This window comes from Semicossyphus pulcher, unplaced genomic scaffold (assembly GCF_022749685.1).
Source record: "Semicossyphus pulcher isolate SPU_LCO1_2020_fin unplaced genomic scaffold, fSemPul1.0.p SCAF_1, whole genome shotgun sequence".
Taxonomy (NCBI): domain Eukaryota; kingdom Metazoa; phylum Chordata; class Actinopteri; order Labriformes; family Labridae; genus Semicossyphus; species Semicossyphus pulcher.
The window spans coordinates 27,229,725-27,249,121 of record NW_027211603.1 but is presented as its reverse complement, the minus strand read 5'-3'; the positions used below and the strand labels follow the sequence as shown (position 1 = coordinate 27,249,121).

Here is a 19,397-nt window from a genome sequence, read left to right as displayed (position 1 = left end):
AAACACGGGGTGAACACAGCATGACGCACTCCCTTTGTTTTGAAAGCGAATCATGTTTAAGTTGCTCTTAATTATGTTTGAGAACTCATAGCATCCAATCAAAGTGCACCATTATTTGTGTCAATGCTGTTTTTTCTCTTCAGCCATTAGATTGTGTTATCATGATGTATGTCTGAATGATACTGAGCTAATAATCCACACATTTTAATACACTTAAGGTATCAGAATTTGATTATTTTTAGACGTTTTCCAAAGATTTCGTTCTTGTGTCTCTCCACACGTGTAAATCGATGTGTTAAGCTCAAGTTCATGTGCTCGGGTGTGTGTGTGTGTGTGGATCTTTAAGATATCAGTGGACTATCATCACTTTGAGGAGCTTTTCTAGAGAGCTCCAGCTGTGCCTGTGTTCTTCTTCCTGAGATGGGGGAGCGGAGAGCTGTTTTGCAGCTTCACAAATTAAACTGCCCCCCCCCCCCTCCTCCTTCCCTCATCCTCCCCAGCTGAAGGACCAGCCTGAAGAGTTTTGAGGGGAGGGAGAGAGAGGTTTGGGAGAGAATGGCGGCACAAGTGTTTGTTTGGAGGGGATGAATAAGAGAGAAGAGGAAACGAGACACGGAGAGACATAAAGGGGAAAATAAAGAAGGGGATAGAAAGAGGCAGCCAACATCCTCTCCTGGAATCAGCATTCAAGGAGACATAAAGGGAGAAAAGAACGGGGAATCAGGACTCAAGTGATTTAAAAATAAGAAAGCAACAAAGACAAGAAAGATGTTGGACCCCTCTTTTTGTTGGGGCAACTAGGGGGCAGGAAAGGTCACCGTTAAGTTTGAGCGGGATGTTCAACAGTGAATGGAAGGCAGAGCAGAGTCCAACTTGGTGCTTTTACAGTGAAGAGGAGCAGCCGAGGCTTTCTGATTGAGTGGAGCTGGCAGGCCGGGGGAGCCTCCCTCGGACTGCTGTCAGCTGAGAGCGCGGAGAGGCCAATCACTGACACAACAAAGCTGCATAAGTGCCACTTCCCCAGCAGGGGGCGCCCTAGCCTCCTGCCCTGTATCATGCTGTGTGCCCCCCCTGAGGAAAGATTTATATTTTTAAACAACCCCTCTGCCCCAAGGTGACGGGATAACAACCCTGCCAAGAGTCCACGTAACGAAACATGACCTGCAGGCCTCTGAGCTGCGCTCTAAAGATACTTTAATTGAGATGAAACAAGATGAGGGCGCTAGACTCCCCGTCACGTGGAATTATGCTGTGTGTTTTTTGATCTGGTGCACAGGAGCAAGATGCTCGGCGCAGTTTTATTTTGAGTAATAATGCTCATTATACGTTTTCACAGGTTTCCCAGTGCAGCAAGAGCCTGGAGTATATTTCAAGCAATAAAACTGGCTGCCTGTAGCAAGAAGAGGTAATGAAGACACTATCACTCTCATGTAATGCTGCAAACAAACCAAGAACTCTCCGCCTGTATCGATTAGCACACGCAATACTGTGTGCTATCAGAGTGTCAAGATCCACTATAAAGAGAGAAAGAATCAAAATCTCACTGCCAAGTCTCATTCCTCTAAACTCTGTTCCTTTAGTCCAGAGGACAATCTGACAGCCAGCCTTCAAAAGACAAACCCATAAAGTATTTATGTGTGTGCCTGGGGTCCAGTGAGTTCAGACAGCCACTGAAGAATTCATTAAAGGAGGTGAAAGAATTGTTAAGTGTATCAAATTTAAACCGAGGCCAAACAAGAAAAGGCTCAGCCTGAACCACTGAAGGAGAGAAAATCAAAACTGTCTTTAGTGATGACACTATAAATACAGAAACAACATGTTCCTAACACAACAGACATCTGAAAGGGGTTTCATCACTACTACAGCCTGGGTTTCAGCTTTGGGTTGTGTTTAAAGTGGAAGTGTGGGGCTAAATTGTTTATGTGCTGCAACATGGCAGGATGGGAATGGAACACTCGTTTCACCTGTTTCCAGAATCCGTCGATGGAGCAGTCCCGGATGGAGAAAGGCCTCGTCTTTACATGAGCGGATCTGCGTTCCCACCAGTTCGGAGTTGGTGGCGAGTATTCTGGCGCTCTCCTCGTTCAGATTCACCCCGGCCATGGAGGCGACATCATTGATGTCATCATCGTCCCTGCAACATGGGAAGTGGGACATTAGCAAACACATAGCATTCATTTAGATGATGTATTTATGCAAAGCGACTTGTAATAAGTGCAAATATTTGTTATATTCTTCATTTCTTCAAGGACTTAATTTCTTCTGGGTTAGGCTGCAGTCTGAACAGGTGAGTTTTCAGGATGCATCAGAGGATATGTAGTCTCAGCTGTCCTAATGTCAACAAGGAGCTTGTTCTACCATTGTTAAGCCAGGACAGAGCAGTTGTGATTTCATTTACTTGGCTCCCCTCTAAGTGAGAGAGCAGCAGGCCGACTACAAGCAGTAGCAGACTGCAGTATACGGTATACAGTATACAGGCTGGTATATATAGTTTGACCAAGTGCTAGTTTGACATTAAATTTGCACTACGGAACACAAGCGCTAGTGACGTGTATCCTATCCAAGCAGCCAGTGGAGAGAGAGTAGAGTGGGAGAACTTAGAGTGGGTCGTTTAAAGACCAACAGGGCTGCTGCATGCTGGATGAGCTGCAGGGGTCAGATGGCCCATGCAGGCACACCAACCAGGAGCTCATTGCAGTTACATAGGTACAAGAAAACAAGAGGCTGGAGCACAACCTGCCCCGGACAGCTGGTCATCCGGAGTCAAATCCAGGTTTGTGGCAGTCCGAGCGAGGGACACCACAGAGTTCACAATGGAGATAGGGATGTCATTGATAGGATACGCCTTCATCAGAAGTAAGAGCAGCTCAGTCATGTCAAGGATGAACCTCAGGAGGTGTGCAGACATCCACTGAGAGATGCCAACCAGAGAAGCAGAGATACGTACGGTCAAACTGGTTTCAGACGAGGGAAAGACAAGATGCATCCTAACTAAATGATCTCTTCTGAAAGAGAAGGCTCTACCTAAGTGTAGATATATGATTTAATGTGGGTTAGGATTTAATCACATTTGCAGATATTTTGTTAGTAAACAAATCTTTTATAAAACCCAAAATAGAGCATTGGTGCATGGCAATGTGGCCCATTCGATGACCTTTATCTTGTTAGGGTTGTGTAATTGTAACAGCATAATTGACACGTAGTTGGTCTTCTTTTGTCTGCCCCTCCAGAGTAAGCAGAAACAGCAGCTTTAGTGAAGGGGGTAAAGGTAATTACGCGATTAAAAAAGGGTAATTGTTCTCTATCCACTGACAGAAAAGATTTCAGTTTTGGGACAGAGGAACAGCCTTCTACATCAACCCTACCTCACACTTGTTATCAGTATCCATGTCCTCACATTACCAAATGTATTCGAGATATTTCTGGGATAACAATATGCATTAGTTTTGTTACAGATTGCTGTGCTTTGGTCGTAATGGTACAGAATTCCCATTTGCGGGTCTGTTTGTGTCGGCAGAGCGATGACGAGTGTTTGGACGGGGCTCGATAAGGATGCTCCTGAGGATTGGCACGGAGCTGTGATGAATCTGGTTATATACTAATGTCAACAAACTCCATTTGCACACCGCTTTGCTTTGTATTTTCTTGATGTTCTGGTCATTTCTCACAGGCCTAAAGCTGTCCTCATATTGTTTACATGTTACTACATATTAGCAGAGACATAGGAAGGGGTAAACATGCAGTGTTTGTGTTTGGGTCATTGCGTTTGACAGTCGCTGAGCCTCCCACATCCTTCAGAGGCTGTAGCTTTCTTTGTGAGTTGTCACCAAGACAAATTCCCCCACAATTATTGTACTTGGCAAGTAATGATTCTGATTCTGGGCTGAATTAGCGGAGCGCTGACGTGTTTTGCTTACAGGACTGGCCAGGAGGATTTTCTGAGTGGCTTTGACGGAGGGAACAAAGAACCACAGAACACACACAGAGTGGCCTCTCGCCACTCACTGGCTCACCTCCACAGTCATTTACGTTCATGCCACCGATGTTGGTTGCGACAGAGCTTGTGTGTGTGTTGCTCTGCTTTTGTGTATGCATGTGGGCACACACCGTCAGCCAACTCCACCCCGCTGAGGCCCTCCTGCTCCTTGGTGCGGCCACGGAGAGCCGATATGAAACTTGACACCACGGCGGGAGGTTGACAAAGACGATTAGAGCAACTCCCTGAACCTCGCACACCTCTACCTTCTTTCCTATTTTCCTCCTCTCCTCCAGCGCTCGGTCTAATTATGCCTTCACAGAGGGAATCTACACAACAACACAAGCATGGATACATAGGATTATACCCTGTGCTGCACCTCGGGCTGTGCACCTTTCTTCATCACGTCCTCATGGATAACTTAACCTGTCCTAAAGAGAAACACGCCTGAGGCCACGTTCACTCGGGTCAAGAGGAGAAGCTGTACTTTCACAGCTTCAAACTATGAGTGTAGTCACGTTACATGTAGCAGGCAGGTAGATGAGCTCACCATCTGTGAAACACTGTATTGACAACAGGCTCTGTTAAGAGGAGCAAACACAATCACCACAGAGAACAGCGATTGTGTTTTTAAGAAGCCAGTAGTGCAGCACATGGTTTTGCCTTACGGAGGTAAATCACAGTCCTGTTAGACATCATTTTCATTTACACCTTTTAAGCCATGGGGACAACAAATGCAACACACTGTGGTCAAATGCACACTTACATAATCCACTAACAATATTAAAAAAGATGAACATTTATCTGCTTTATCTGTTGAAGAAAACTCCTTTTAAACAGATCTACTATTTTACTTTGGTGCAAAGCTTAGCAAGGCATCTCGATGTCTGAGATTGGCTGAGGACAACACAGCAGGTTCGATTAAATGATCTCAGTAAGGGCGCCAGTTTAGCTCAGTGGTTAAATCAGCAGCCATATACAGAGGCTATAGTACTCGATGCGATGCGTTCAACTCCCGCCCTCAGCCCTTTGACGCGTGTCATCCCCACTCTCCCTTCCCCTGTTTCCAACACTATCCACTGTCCTCTCTCAATAAAGGCACGAAAGGTTATATCTGGTATTTTATATTTATTCTTTAGATTTTCAGATATGACCTGGTTGTACAGAATATGTATTACTCTAAATAGAAAACCTAAACTTAGCTAGCTATGTTTAGGTTTCTTTAGCATATGTACAACACACTACAAGAAAGTCTAACTGCATTTCCTAAAAAATGGCAGTAAAGTTACGGTACTCTGTAGCAGATATCATACATCCATGTTTGTCTCCCTATTTAAAGAGATAACATAAAAGTGAATTTAAAGATGTTGTTATTTGGCGTCTAGTGATCTGTTTATATAGAAATGTGCTTATGGAAGTATTAAATATGTCAAACTGAAATATCAACTTCAGGGCCTATGCTGCAGCGCCCAAACTTCTCATCGGCGCTTTCTGTTGCTAGGTTACGAAAGTTGTCTGGAAATTGTACCCTTTAAAAAAACCCAAAAGGATTAGCTTCACTTCGGCCATTGTTGTTGACAAAGGTGATGTCTTAAGTCCTGCCCCGTCTTGATTTTGATTGGTTGGCGAGGGAGAAGTGACATCGATGAGCGCTGCGACAAACACCAAACACGCTGATAACGCTGAAGTGCATTGGTTTTCTTTAGAAAATAGCCGACTGCCAGTGCAAAAAACGCTGTTAGTGGACACAGGCCTTTAAATTCTCTATATGAAACAACAGGCTTAACTTACATGAAACTAATTTACATTGTGGTGCACAAGTACAGCTGCAATAAAGCTCAATACAGATAGTGTTTATGCACAAAAAACATCAATAATACACAGCGGGGAGATTAACACACTGGCAACAACTGTATAGATATAGATAAGACGTCAACCAGGGCCACTGGTAATATCACGAGCATATCGTGAGTCTTTCTTTTTCTTGGTCTGATTTCTGTCTGCTTTGGACCACCGGGGCTCAAATCAAATGAGAATCCAAAGACAGGTCTGACATTAAAGGGAGGGAATGAGATATGAAATGCAAAACATTCCCGGCTACACCTCTGCACTAATAAAGCAGAGATGTAATTAGCTTCCACAGAAGCTAAAGAGCAGCCTCTCAGTTATTGGTTTGGGTTGGCTCGGGGACATGGAGCCGGCGGTCACATGAATACATATGCATGTCGTTTCCATATCAAGCTTGTGTTTCAGAGAGGGCACGCCATAGGTGGTGGGAGGATTGCATTGCCATTTAGAGGTAGTGTGTGTGCGTGTGTGCGCAGATAGATGGGGGTTGCATTCACATCTCCAGCATCCCCCTCCACCATCACACCGACCCCTCCGCCCCAGTGCATAAAGGTCCCTGTGGCCAGGCAGGGGGCCCTGATTGATCCCTGTGACTAACAGCCAGGCCATGCAGGTTTGTTGCACACACACTGTGAGACACAAACCACTGGAGAAGCCGCTACTGGGCACTGGGTACACTGGGCAGCTGATGGGATATGTGTTCATGACTCAAACGGATGACAGCACTGGTGGCGGCATTGGCACAAGAGAGGCAAATAAAGCCAGCAACAAGCTAAATGCTGCTAGATGTTTATGAATTCAATGGACCACCCACATCCAGGCTGTAATTATTCAGACACATTAAAAACCCTGGCGAGGTGTAATGTGGATGGTGCACCTAAAGAAGGAGCCAACATGCCTTGGTTTGATGTGGCTGTCAACAAAAATAGAACCCATTTTATTCCAGACTTTCCTACATTTCCTGTAAGTATTTTGACGTGGGACCATTACCTTAATGAATGTTTCTGGAGCGTCTTCATCGTGGCACAGCACCCAATCCCAACATAATCTAATATTTTCACTGCTGTGTTTCCAAGTCTCTGCATCAACAATTTTTGGGAGGTCACTTTTAAGTTTTAAATGAGTCACATTTGTTTGTATTTGCCTTATTCTTCCCACAAAACAGACACATCGTATAGCAATTTACAGAGCAACAATGGATGTAACCACAAGATGACAGAAAAGGGCTGGTGGGCTATTAGAATCAGCTACAGTGATTGGTGACTGTTGTTCCTTACTTTGCATGTGTATCTGTGCGCATCTTTTCCTACGCAACCATGCAAGTGTTTGTGTGTTTATGGATGTGTGTCCGCCATGCAGGACGGGGTTGGATTTGAAGGGGCTGAGGCTGAGCTCGGAGGTTGGCAGAGGGCTGAGGGCCTCGGCTGGCTCGCCTGTGATTACAGCGGATGTTGAGTGTTTACAGAGAGAGCTGAGGAGGAGAAGAGGGGGGCACGGAGACAGCTGCTTTCACTCTGTACTGTAAACTACACACACACACACACACACACAAACGCACTTACACAGAAGGCTGTAGCTGCATTGGAAACCCCACAAGCCCTGCAGTGTGTATGTGTGTGTTTGTGCTACAGCTGGCCTGCTGGGACCAGGGGCTCAGAGTGACAGCCATGCACACATCAGTCCCCGACCACAGCCGAACACGGTGCGGGGTGGATGGGTGAGGGGCTGGTGGAAGGTAACTGACCTGGCTGACTGGACCCGCCGGAGTTTTTGTCTTTCCCATGATCACTTTCTACTTTTTTCTGATGTTTGCTTAGTTCTCAATTTGTAAATACTCAGTAAAATCCAGCCAAAAAATCTTTTATAAAAAAGTTTGACTTGACTTAAGTGTATTATTGTAACCGCATGTTGTTAAGGATAAAATCAGAAGAAAGAAAGAATGAAATTGCTCGTAAAGGAGCATGAAGAGCAAATAAAACTTCTTTTTTCATTGTTATTTTCAAGAAACACACGTCTGCTCACAGGTTAAGTCATAACATTGGTGCTGCAGGTTTCTTAAGGTTGTGTGAAGACATAATGAGGCCCGAAGGATCGCCTAGTTTAGAGGGACTCTGTTTAAACCTGTTTGTATCCTCAGGTGAGAAAATGAAAGCAAACAGTGAATGGGCCTGGGAGGTTTCAGACACCGCCAACCATGTCGAGACAAATACATGGATGGATGCAAGAATGGTGTTAAGGGACCTACATTATGTAGCGTGTTTAACACATAAGAGCAGACCTGACCTGGATTAAAAGGAAAATATGCTACAAAATGTCACTGACATGCTTCTTCCGTGACAGTGGTGCGGGGCGTTATCGGCCTTACGTGGAACCAGTCGGTTTGTGTGTGTGGAGGGCCACTGTGATCACCGCGGGGGGAGAAAGGTCGTCAGTAACAAGCGAGCCTGACAGCTTAATTACCAACGCAGCTAAAGATTTATTGGTTTATCAATCAGAGCCTCGGGCGCTGCCTTTCCCCTCAGGAGACGGGAGCCATTACCATGAACCCGTTGGCCCATGTGACCCAGACTCTTCTTGCACCGGCTCGGTCACACCAGGGCAATCCTAACCCCGATGTCAATGTCAACACACGCATTCACACATGTGACACACACATAAACAACACTCTTAGATTTGTAGGATATACACACATGTTCATGTGCGCCCAAGCAGGCACGCAAACAAACAAGAGACATACTGTAGAGGCATACATGCAAACATATCCATACACATGAGCACGTATATGCTGAACACTCTGACAGACACAAATACACAAAAGACTCACACAGACGTGGACCACAAAGGCCAGCATGTGGGCGGTGAACCTTTTATGTTTGAGACAAAAGCCCAGCTGAAGCAGAGAGAAGACCAGAGAGCGAGAGAGAGAGGGAGCAAAGCTGCGGGCTAAATACCGTATGTTTGACTTAACCGAAAGGTATTTTCAGAACCGCATCCAGAAATTCCAGCCATCTGGACACAATTACCTGACTTCTAAATTAAGATTTAGCTCGTTTGTAATCCTGTCCATGAGTTGTGACACTGACACAAGGGGGGCAGTCGAGAGGGTGATCTATTGGGTGGAGGTGTGTTGCTATGTCGTGGGCACAGAGAGAAAGGACCACCGATCAACCAGAGGGGCAGGCAGGCAGCCAGGTGGCCAGGCAGGGAACTGGGATGAGCACTCACAGCCTTAGCTGAGAGTGTAGCCCGTAGTCATGCAGAGGCTTCTTAGTGAAATGCTGCCCCCATGTGACCGCTGCCAGGAACACCAGGCGCTCGACACACGGGTCTCCTGGTGAGATGTACCTGAAAGAGCCTCCTCCGGGGTCGTTGAGCTTGTTTTTCTGATTCCCGGATATCTGAACAGCGAGGCCCACGGGACTTTTGCCTGCTTGGAAGATGGCTCCTTTCCCCATTGTGCCTGTTAAGGAAAGGAGGGGGGTGAACAAAGAAGAAAACACTTAACAAAACGGAAAATGAATAATGTTATCATTGAAGTGTCCCTTTCTATCTGCGTCAAATATCCTCCTGTCTGATGACTACCTTCAACTGTGTCTGTCATCCTCGCAGGGGGAGACGGAGGGGGGGTGGGGGAGCGGTACTGTCGCTCTCCCCAGGTTGGTGCGGAGAGCGTCGCTCTGTCAATATCACTGCGCTTCACCGGCTCTCCTTACACTCCTAAACCGCATCCTGCTCCGAGACACGTTTTCCAGAGAGGCACAAGGACTGCCAGAGTGAATTTAAACTTGATTTTAACAGGCATGTTCCTAGCCAAGAGGCACAGAAAAGTATTTTTAGAACTATCCCCGCATTCCAATTTATGGGCATAAAACAACCTACAGATCTTTCACTGCAGGCAATCTTGGGGAAGGGGGCAGATCAAATTTGTATGCACCTCAGATCGCACACTCACACAAACACAAAAACAGTCATACACACGCACAAGCGAAAAACAGGTACAAACACGAACACACATTACACACACCACCTGAGAGCACACAGCTCTCTTAGGGGAGCGTTACGCCCGGTTGGTGTTGGGGCGATATTTGTGGGCTTCTGTGGGAAGAGTGTTTGTGAATCAGTGTGAGTAAGCAGCAGCGCAAATGTTTGAGAAGGCTTCATAACCAGACGGGAAAAAAACACCTGTTCTCTCTGTGGCTGCTGCCTGTTTACACATCTTACAGCCTACAGAGGGAACACACAGAGTTTCACTAATGGCTATCTTTGTTTAACCGATTTCGCCGGCTCTTTACTTAACCAGGAGGTCAGTTTGACAGTCTTGAAATATTGGGCGAGCATGCAGCCTTACTGGGAAAATGAAAAAATTGGAGGCCAAGCACAGAAGAAATTTGTGTGTCGGAGGACTTCTTCAAAGATGAATTTTCCAGAAGTTTTTGCTTAATCTTTTGACTTTACTCGCTTCAGTTCTGCAAACTTGAACAAACATGAACTAAAATGCCTTAAAAAAATCGGCAGAAACGGCATAGGTGATTGAATTCAGGAGATTCAATCATAAAAGTCTGGAGAAGGCCTGCAGATGTATTACCTTGCGCTCTTACAGACTGCGTGATCACAACGGGCATCCGGACCTGCCCGCCGATGGCGCCTGCTGCCTTCATACCCTGAGGAAGCAGAAATAAAGACAATGTACTTTAATGTAGTATTTCAAACAATGAATGAACTAAGTATGAAACTGCATGCCGCTGAACCACTCCCCAAGAGGAATAGTTTGGGGGAAAACTAACTTTGGCTCCCCCTTTCACTCTAAGTTAGTTGCAAGAAATGATCCGTAGAAAAGCAGGCCGAGGGCCACTTTAGTTTTGTGTACTGATTGCTATTCTGCTGTAATGTTTGAAAAAAGATTTGCAGCAGTAATGCAGAGAAGATGCAGAACAGATACAGGGACAATTGATTCTACATCTATGGCTTTCCCTGCACACTGTACTGAAAAAGAGGAGATCAGTTTACATGCAAGGAGGATGGATTCTGTCACTGTACCTGACCTATATTTGTCTGCATTTCCAGATAAGACAAAGGCAATAAGAACACAGTGAAGAAGTAGTTTGGAATAAGGAGAAGTAGTGGTAGAAGAAGGAGGAGGAGGGCGGCGGCAGGGAGGGCTGTGCTGGGCTATTAGAGTCACTTCCTTCCTTGGTAGCAGCTAAAGGCCCGGCCTCAGGCTCAGCCATCCATTCCTACCAGTTTGCTTCTTGCTGCATATTTTTTAGCCTTGTTTTCCATTCCCTGACACATGCTATATTACTGTTCAAGCTACTGAAAAAAGACAGAGGCCATTTTTCCCAGAGATCCACTGCAGGGGCCTGCAAGAGTGGGAGGGAGGGAAGAAAAAAAAAATGCATTCAGCACAGGCAGAGATAGTAGCACCTCTGGCCAACCGGCGACACAGTTAAAAGGGGGAAAAAAGTCAGGTGGAAAGTTTGGGAACCAGAGGGGGAAAGGCGAGACACCGTATGTGAACTCGCTGCTCGTTTGTCATTTTCAAACTCAGTTTTCTTCTTTTAAACAGCAATAATCAAAGTGATAATGTTATTATAATTACTGTAAACACATTAAAGCTACAGTAGGCAGCATTATTTCATAAGAATTTGGTTAAAATAACAGATGTTGATCATTGCATTTCACTTACAATAATACATCAAAATGATGTTGATTGCTGATCTGTGGCCTTGAGCACCCGCCCCTTTGTATTTAGTTTTATTAGAAAATGCGTCCGTCTGAATCAAACAACCAATCAGAATTAGCTTTCCACGTATCTGGCCTATCACAGCGACTCTGTACAAACTAGCATCATTTGGCTGCGCACACACAGATGTTGTGTCCGTCAGGAGCCATGGCACCTTAAGGTAAATTTCCTGTACCTCCTTTGGCGACAACGGCATATACTGCTAAAGAAGCAAAAAGAAGGAAGAACATGGAGGAGAAAAAAGCTACAAAGAGAGCCCTAAAAAAAAAGAGGGATCAGAAAAGGTTCAACATTGGCTGTTGCTGTTCCTTCTTGACAGGTAACTGTAGCACTTGCGGTAACAGCAGAAGCACTAAGCTCCGACACCTAGAGGTAAAAAGGTGGTCCACACCAAGAATCATAACTATAATGATAACTTAAGCTGTATTTGAACATTTTGCCTGCAATAAAGTGAACTTTTTGGAATAAACAGCATCTCTCGTCTCTCTCTCTCTCTCCTTGTCTCGGTGCTGCAGACAGACGCACCGCACAATGGCTGCGCGGCACACACCAGTTGCAAAATACGTGTGCATGTGTGGTGCGTCATTTGGTGGGAGGGGCTTAGCAGAGTAATACAGGAGGTTTATTCCATCGGAGTATTCCTGTTGCTTACTGCCACTTTAAATACGATATCGTTTCAATGATTTCTCGTATTATGGGTATTTCCGTTGCAATTTTTTTTTAAAGACTGCTGCTAATTCTTCCATGAAGCTCCATTAGCATTAGCTATGAATGATTACGTTTATTCTGTGTAAGCAAAATTAATTTTTGGTGAAAAATTGTACAGATTTTAAATAAAAGGACTCAAAACAAACAGAACGTGTGACTGCAGCCGGCTGCCAGTCGTCTCTTCTCCGACCTGCAGGTGCTTCGTACTAATTCTTAAAAATGAATGTGTGTCAAGGCCACGCACATTCAAGCTATGCAAATGGTAACGTTGCAAAACACATAGGCACACATTAAGCTCACACACACTGCAGAATAACTATGGGTAATAATCAATGGCTGCACACATGTAGTGTAGCTCAAGAGGTCGCAGCTATTAATAGTTGGATTTGTTGGCCTCTGATGTTGATTTATTTATGAAAGAACCAGATTCATATATGGAAAAATATGCATATTACTACTACCTATTAAAGGTTAATATACATTTATAATGTAATAAGACTATAAATGTGCACATTTATACACTTTGTTGGAGGAAAGAATAAACTACCATGTAGTGATGTGGCCTAGTTTCTTCTCCAGTCCATTTACCTTATGTCATTTGCCCCGAGGCAGTTTAAGGTCGAGCAAGTTTCATTCTAACTCCAGGATTCAAGTAAAATAAACATACTTATACATTACATTTGAATTATTTTACACGCTTTATCTTAAATGTATTACTCAAAAAACACAGTTGTATTTGATCTCAAACCAGCCGTAACTACATTAAAGCGTTAATATGTCATTCAGTCTCCAGTTACAGAGTATATATCTATACATTTTGCACACTGATAACCCCCTCTGCAGTAACTGTAAATAATATAACTCCACATCTATAAACTGAAAGCTACAATTGCTGCACTTTAAGAGAAACGTATTAGATTTACATTGAAGAGTTCTCCACACTCCTGTAAGAAATGTTACCCATACTGCTGCGGCAAGAGCAGACTCTTTTAGCCTAATTCAACTAGCTGTCTGGTTTCAGACTGTTGTTGTGCCAGGGGCGATCATTTACTAATGTTTTGTGTGATAGCTTATGTTGGTGTTTATATGCATGTGTGTGTGTGTGCGCGTGAGAGAGAGAGAGAGAGACAGAAAGAGAGAGCAAGAGAGCGAGAGAAAGAGTGAGAGAGACCAGAGGCATGTTCTGGACATAGACTGCGGCCGCCACATTGCTTTAAAATTGACCCGGGGCTGACCTAGTTACCTCGCTTCACCCTTCAACGGTTAACGGGTAGAGGGAGGGAGTGAGGGAGTGAGATGAGAGAGTGATGCGGGGGTAGAAGCAGTGAGAGGAACTGTTGGAAAGGGATGGAGAGAGGGGGGGAAAGAGGGAAAGAGAGAAAGAAAGCGAGAGTAAAAAAAAAACAAGTGAGGGAAATGGTGAGAGAGAGAGAAGAGAGGAAGAGGAGAAGGAAGGAGGAGGGAAAGTGAGTTACACTGTAGTGTGCTGGGGAGGCAGCACATCCAAGAAGGACACATCCAGACTGGATAAACTGATCAGGCGAGCCGGCTCTGTGATCGGCATGAAGCTGGACCCTCTGGTGACGGTGGCAGAGACAAGGACACTAAACAAACTGTTGGACATTATGGACAATGCCAGCCACCCTCTGCACACCGTCATCAGCAACCAGAGGAGCCTGTTCAGTGAGAGACTGCTCCTTCCAAAGTGCAGGACTAACCGACTGAAGAACTCCTTTGTCCCTCATGCCATCAGGCTGTACAACTCCTCACTTAGGGGGAGGAGGTAACAGGGACAGACTCTCTCACAAGCGGTAGCCACTAATTCAGCTCACAAAGTTAATAGTAGTTAACTTCTTTTATTCAATAGTAATATTTATTTATTTCTCAAAGGGTCATATGTGCAATAAAAATCTGTCAATGTGCAATAATCTCTCACCACAGTGCAATAACCTAATACCACAGTGCAATAACCTAATTTAGTTTAATTGAACTATTACCCACTGTTTACTTGTACATTTTCTTGTTATCTAATTTTGTACTTTTTTATATATATATATATATATCGATAGATATATATATTTTGATCTTTATTTTTTACCCTCTGTGTGCTGATTCTTTCCTATTGTATTGTACTGTATAAGCTGCTGGAGACTGAATTTCCCAGAGGGAGTCATCCCAAAGGGATCAATAAAGTTGAGTCTAAGTCTAAGTCTAAGTCTAAGAAAGTCTGAGGGAGGAAAATGCAAAAAAAAGAAAGAGAGGACCCTCCAGCTCTCCCAATCCTCTGCCTGGACCACTCTGAGTCTGACCTTATTGACCCGTCCATAGACGCCCGTGCACACACACATACATTACACACACACGGTGAAATGATGCTGCTGTGAGTGGAGAGAGGCTGTCAGTGTCCAGTGCTGGACCCTGCAGGTTACCTGGCCTCACTTCAGCGTTATCACCGCAGTATCACTGGATGAACTGCTCATAACCTTGGCAACTACCTGTCCAGCTGCCAAGTGAAAGGCTGACCTGAAAGATCTTTAACTGGGACAACAGCACACAATTATACTCGCTCCAGTGTTTATTTTCTTCCTGACTTATTTTTTCAGGAACAAAATATTGGCAATCTGAAAACTATTAAAGATCAATAAGGCACAGTGGATTGAGGAGATCTGGTTAATACACAGAGCCATTGATAAAAGGTAAGTTACTGGGAGATAAGGGTCAGTTAAGCGGATATATGTGTAATCTTTGTGCTGTTCAGGATTTCATTTAATATTTCATTTCCCCTCTGATTTCGAGAATAAACTCAAAATATTACGAGAATTAAGTCATTTTAGGCTATGGTTAGCCTGCAACTTATTTTGAAGGGTGACATCAGAAGAGCAGTCAGTTGCCTGCACTAAAATGTCTAAGATCACGAGTCATTATCAATTAAAATCACTTTTCAGAGTCCTGATAGTTATGACAAAGTGGTGCTGATGTTCCGAAAGATTAAGTATTTCGTATTTGTGAAACCTATACTAACGTATTGATATATATCTGTTTAGTGTGCTTGTGCATTACTAGGCAGGAGATCTCGCATGTTCTCGCGAGGTACATGTATGCTATGCTTCCATGCTACCAGGTGTGTTCAATAAATACAGCTCTGGCTCAAGTTGTGTGAAGTCTCCGGTGCGATCATTTACAAGCACAACTTCACAAGATGTTCACTGTGAGGTTATACTTCACTCATTCCTCATTTAAGTGTAGGTGACTGGCTGCCCTTCTGATATTTGTAATATTTAGGCTAACAGTCTAAAATTATGACTTTATTCTCGTAATATTACGATTTCTTTTTTTCTTTAATGTGGCCCTAATACTCCGTCATAGATAAGTATAAGTAATAATAAGTAATTGTGTTTTTCGAAATGATAGCCAACCCTCTTCAACAGGTCATGAACTGTTAACTAAAAGGGTGTGATTTTACATGTACAATAAACAACAACAAAAGTAATTGAAAATATTTGAAAAAATACATTACGCAATTTATAGTCGATGAATTCACCATGTTATTGTGCTTAAATGTCTCCTTATTTTAGTTTTTATTTTACAAACGACTTTAATGTGTTCACCTTGCTTCCCCTCAGCAGCCTGTGTGCGGGGCCCTTAGTGAGGGGAGATAGCTGTCTAGTTAATGGCGATGTTATACAGATGAAAAAAGAAAAGTGCAAGAAAGTGTTTGAGGAGGCCGTAAATACATATGAGCCACCCAGATATAGTCTGTGATATCTCTTAACTTTTTATTTTATTGATTTTTAATCGTTTAGCTGATGAATATTATAATATAAATAGCCCAAAACCTGTTTTGTCTGTTATTGGTTAAACGGTTAAAAAAAATATCTCTTACGGTGACATGTATACAGAATGCCTGTCAGGTAAGACTGAGAACACCACACAGGTAATAATACAACTGAATACATCTGTAAGTTATAAGTTGAATCTTTAGAAATGTTTCATCTTGTAATTTGTTGACTGTAAATCATGATTCATCTTGTTTCTAGCGTCTTGTAATTTAGTGCAGGAACCATGACCCCTTTAATGCAGAGGTCAGGCAGAAGAGTATAGCAGTAAAATACCCAGTCTCAGAAAGTTCCCTTGAAGACCCCTGAGTAAAGCTTGTATGTGATAAAAACATCAGATTACTAAAAGGTGCATTTTCTTTGTGTTTGTTTTGAAAATGAGACAATCCGATTCTATGAGGTGTGTTTGACCCACCTGTGTATCTATTGTAATTATTAGTGTATGGCTGCAATGATTAGTGGGTTAATAAAGTAGCTGACTGACAGAAAATAATGTTCAACTATTTTGTTATTCAACAATAAGTTTACTTATTTGTTACATGTTTTTGTCTTACATCATAGAACAGAAAATATCTTTGCACAAAACAAGACATATCACCCCGGGCTTAGAGTGTATTTTTGGAATTTTAGTGAGCAAAAAAAAAAAAATCAATAGTAAAAATTGTTTTTTGTTGCAGCCTTATCTTGCTTTATGGGCACTGGAATTACATAATCAATGAATTAATATTCGGTATAGCAAGTCAGAGATTTAATCAATAAACTTTTTCTTATATTTCACCTTGCAGGAATAACTTTACATTTACAGCAATTTAAAGGGCAGGAAGTCCCCTTGATTTGTTGGTGTAAAGTTTCTGGGTCGGATATTTCCATTCAGCTGTCAAAGTCTGTGAAGGGGTAAATAATTAATAACAAGGTGCCTTTGAGTCGAGAGCTCGGCCACCATCTGCTCTGATCTGTGATCTGTACAGTTTGGTCCCAGTGAGCATCTCCAAGGTGTGAAGATGTGAAGGGTTACAACATGTGTGTGTTTGCTCATTAAAGTGCTTAACTAGAAATATAAGTATTAAATTAAACTATAGCTTCAAGTCCAAGAGAAAAAACTTCAACCCATCAACACACACACACACACACACACACACACACACACACACACACCCTCAGTCACTCTGGACTTTATTCATATAAACCTGTAAGTGTACACAATGTTGTTACTGTGCCCTCAGTGCAGTCTGTTCTAGCTGCTCTGCTCCATACGTACCATGGCAGCTGCATGTCCGAGCGTCCCGCCGGGCAGCGCGCTGGCACCCGTAGTGGTGCTGACGCTGTTGGGGTGGCGTATGCGGACAGCTGGCCCAGCTACGATGGCAGGAGGGGTGCCGCCGGGTGCTGGTTTGACTCCCTGCTGCGGGGGCTGGGTCAGGGACTGCTGACTATTCAGCAAAGACAGCCTCAGGGCCGGGAGGCTCTTCTGTTGACGAGCAGAGAGAGAGGCCAGAGTTTAGAGTCATAGAGCAAAACAAACATGCATGAGAAAAAAGCATACACAGCTGCAGACACACAAAGTGCTCTGGTCTCTGGCTGGTTAGCTAGATGTTATAATATCATGGTTACAGTGACATGAACATGAGACAATACCTGTATGTTTGACATTTTTTAGGAGTTGTGAAAAATGAATTACTTCTCCAGTGAAACAGTTTGTTTACAGGAGAGTTACCTGCCAGTATATGTAATATTATATATGAAATCTATGAAAATGGCCGTCAGCCATTTCTGAAAACACACTGTCAGAGGCGACCTGAGGAGCTGATGTGGCTCCATACAGACTATTTCAGGCAGATTTTTGACGTAAGCGACCTAACATTGCATGACAACATGTGTTTGTGGCCGGGATGGGCGGTCGGGCGCCTTGATGTGACGCTCATCACGGTTGGCTGGAGGAACCTGCTGGCTACTGGCAGGGACGGCTGCGGGGGCCACTGTCACACACAGTCAGAAGTCAGGCCAGAGGGGCGTGTGTGTGTGTGTGTATCATTCTAATGTCAGGCGTACCCATCACTGCTGCCAGGGAAAGGACTTCTTTAGGGGGTCAGTTTAGGAAAATACAGGAGAGGGCCGGCTTAAGGAGCCGAGTGAGGGGACGATTTAATGGGCAGGTTAAGGAGCGATTCAGGAAACAATTTTATGTTAGAGGTCAATTTGAAAAGTAGCAAAGGGGCAGAGCCAAACTGTCAATGAGAGTTCCCTGATGAAGAGGAAAACTTTATCAGTTGTTGTCATTAGTTTAAAAGAGCAATTATGAGGACCCTGTTTTGGGGGAAACTTAAGTGTAAAGAAAACAGCTCCAGGAGCAGTTTAGGAATCAGGGCAGAGTCAGTGTTGGAGGCACTTTAAAGTTGATGCACTTACTTAGAAAGACAAAAAGGTTTACAGTCTAAGAACCCCACCTTGAGAAAGGGCACCAAGTAAGGCTGCGGGGACGACTTGAGCTCAGTCTGCAGCCGGCTGGTGAACTCCTCCGGTTCAATCTTGGCATCCTGTGGGAGGAATGGTGAAGCATAAAGAGCACTTTACAAGACACAACAAGATGAAATCCCATCACGAGGCTGTAGATCAACCACTCAACTTTCATCCTAGCACCTCAGGGTGCAGCTCATTAATGTGTAGACGATGAACTTCATGGTTGAGGAAGGAGGGTTCGGAGAAGAGTTTTGTGCTGCCATCTACAGGTCTGAGATATTCAGTACAACAACACATTCATGTGTTCACTTTAACTTTCACTTATGTAAACTGTTTTTAAAAGTTAAGTCAAACTTAAAAGGAATGACTGAAGAAACAGTGTCACTGCTGCCATTAGATGTAAACAGAGTTTGTTTTATTGAACCGTGGCGACAGAAAGGAAGCAGATGACGGGAAACGTTTTTTGTAAATATTCAATTTAGCAGCAAAACTTGGTTCTTAGACTACTTTCCCTGTAAATGTCCTCATTGTGGGACGAATAAAGGATTATCTTATCTTACTTAAACAATGGGAGTGAACATGCTCTATCCTGGAGTAACTGAGCTCACCAGCAGGTCCTGAACCAGAGCCTTGACGTTCTTGGAAGTCTCGGGGGACGGAGAATTATGAGACGCCAGCTTGATAAGAGTGGCCAGGAAATTCTTGCACTTCTTGACATTCTCTTGCATTTCCTGTAGAAGATAAGAAAACACTTGAAATTAAAAAAACAAACGGACAGCTTGCGATGTAAATTGTTCACTTCCTCAGAGACTTCAGGATCAAAGTGCTC

The 19,397-nt window shown here is 43.7% G+C and overlaps 1 protein-coding gene across 1 annotated transcript in view; it reads right to left on the bottom strand.

Moving 5' to 3' along the window:
- The window catches only part of LOC138592258 (transcription initiation factor TFIID subunit 4-like), a 95,648-nt gene that overhangs the window by 61,793 nt on the left and 14,458 nt on the right, over window positions 1–19,397 (bottom strand). Inside the window, exons 5-10 of the mRNA XM_069662991.1 lie at window positions 19,177–19,299; window positions 18,556–18,645; window positions 17,370–17,579; window positions 10,410–10,485; window positions 9,170–9,284; window positions 1,965–2,134 (exon numbers count right to left, since the gene is read on the bottom strand). Coding sequence (XP_069519092.1) covers window positions 1,965–2,134; window positions 9,170–9,284; window positions 10,410–10,485; window positions 17,370–17,579; window positions 18,556–18,645; window positions 19,177–19,299 — 784 coding nt within the window. The remainder of the gene's footprint in view (window positions 1–1,964; window positions 2,135–9,169; window positions 9,285–10,409; window positions 10,486–17,369; window positions 17,580–18,555; window positions 18,646–19,176; window positions 19,300–19,397) is intronic.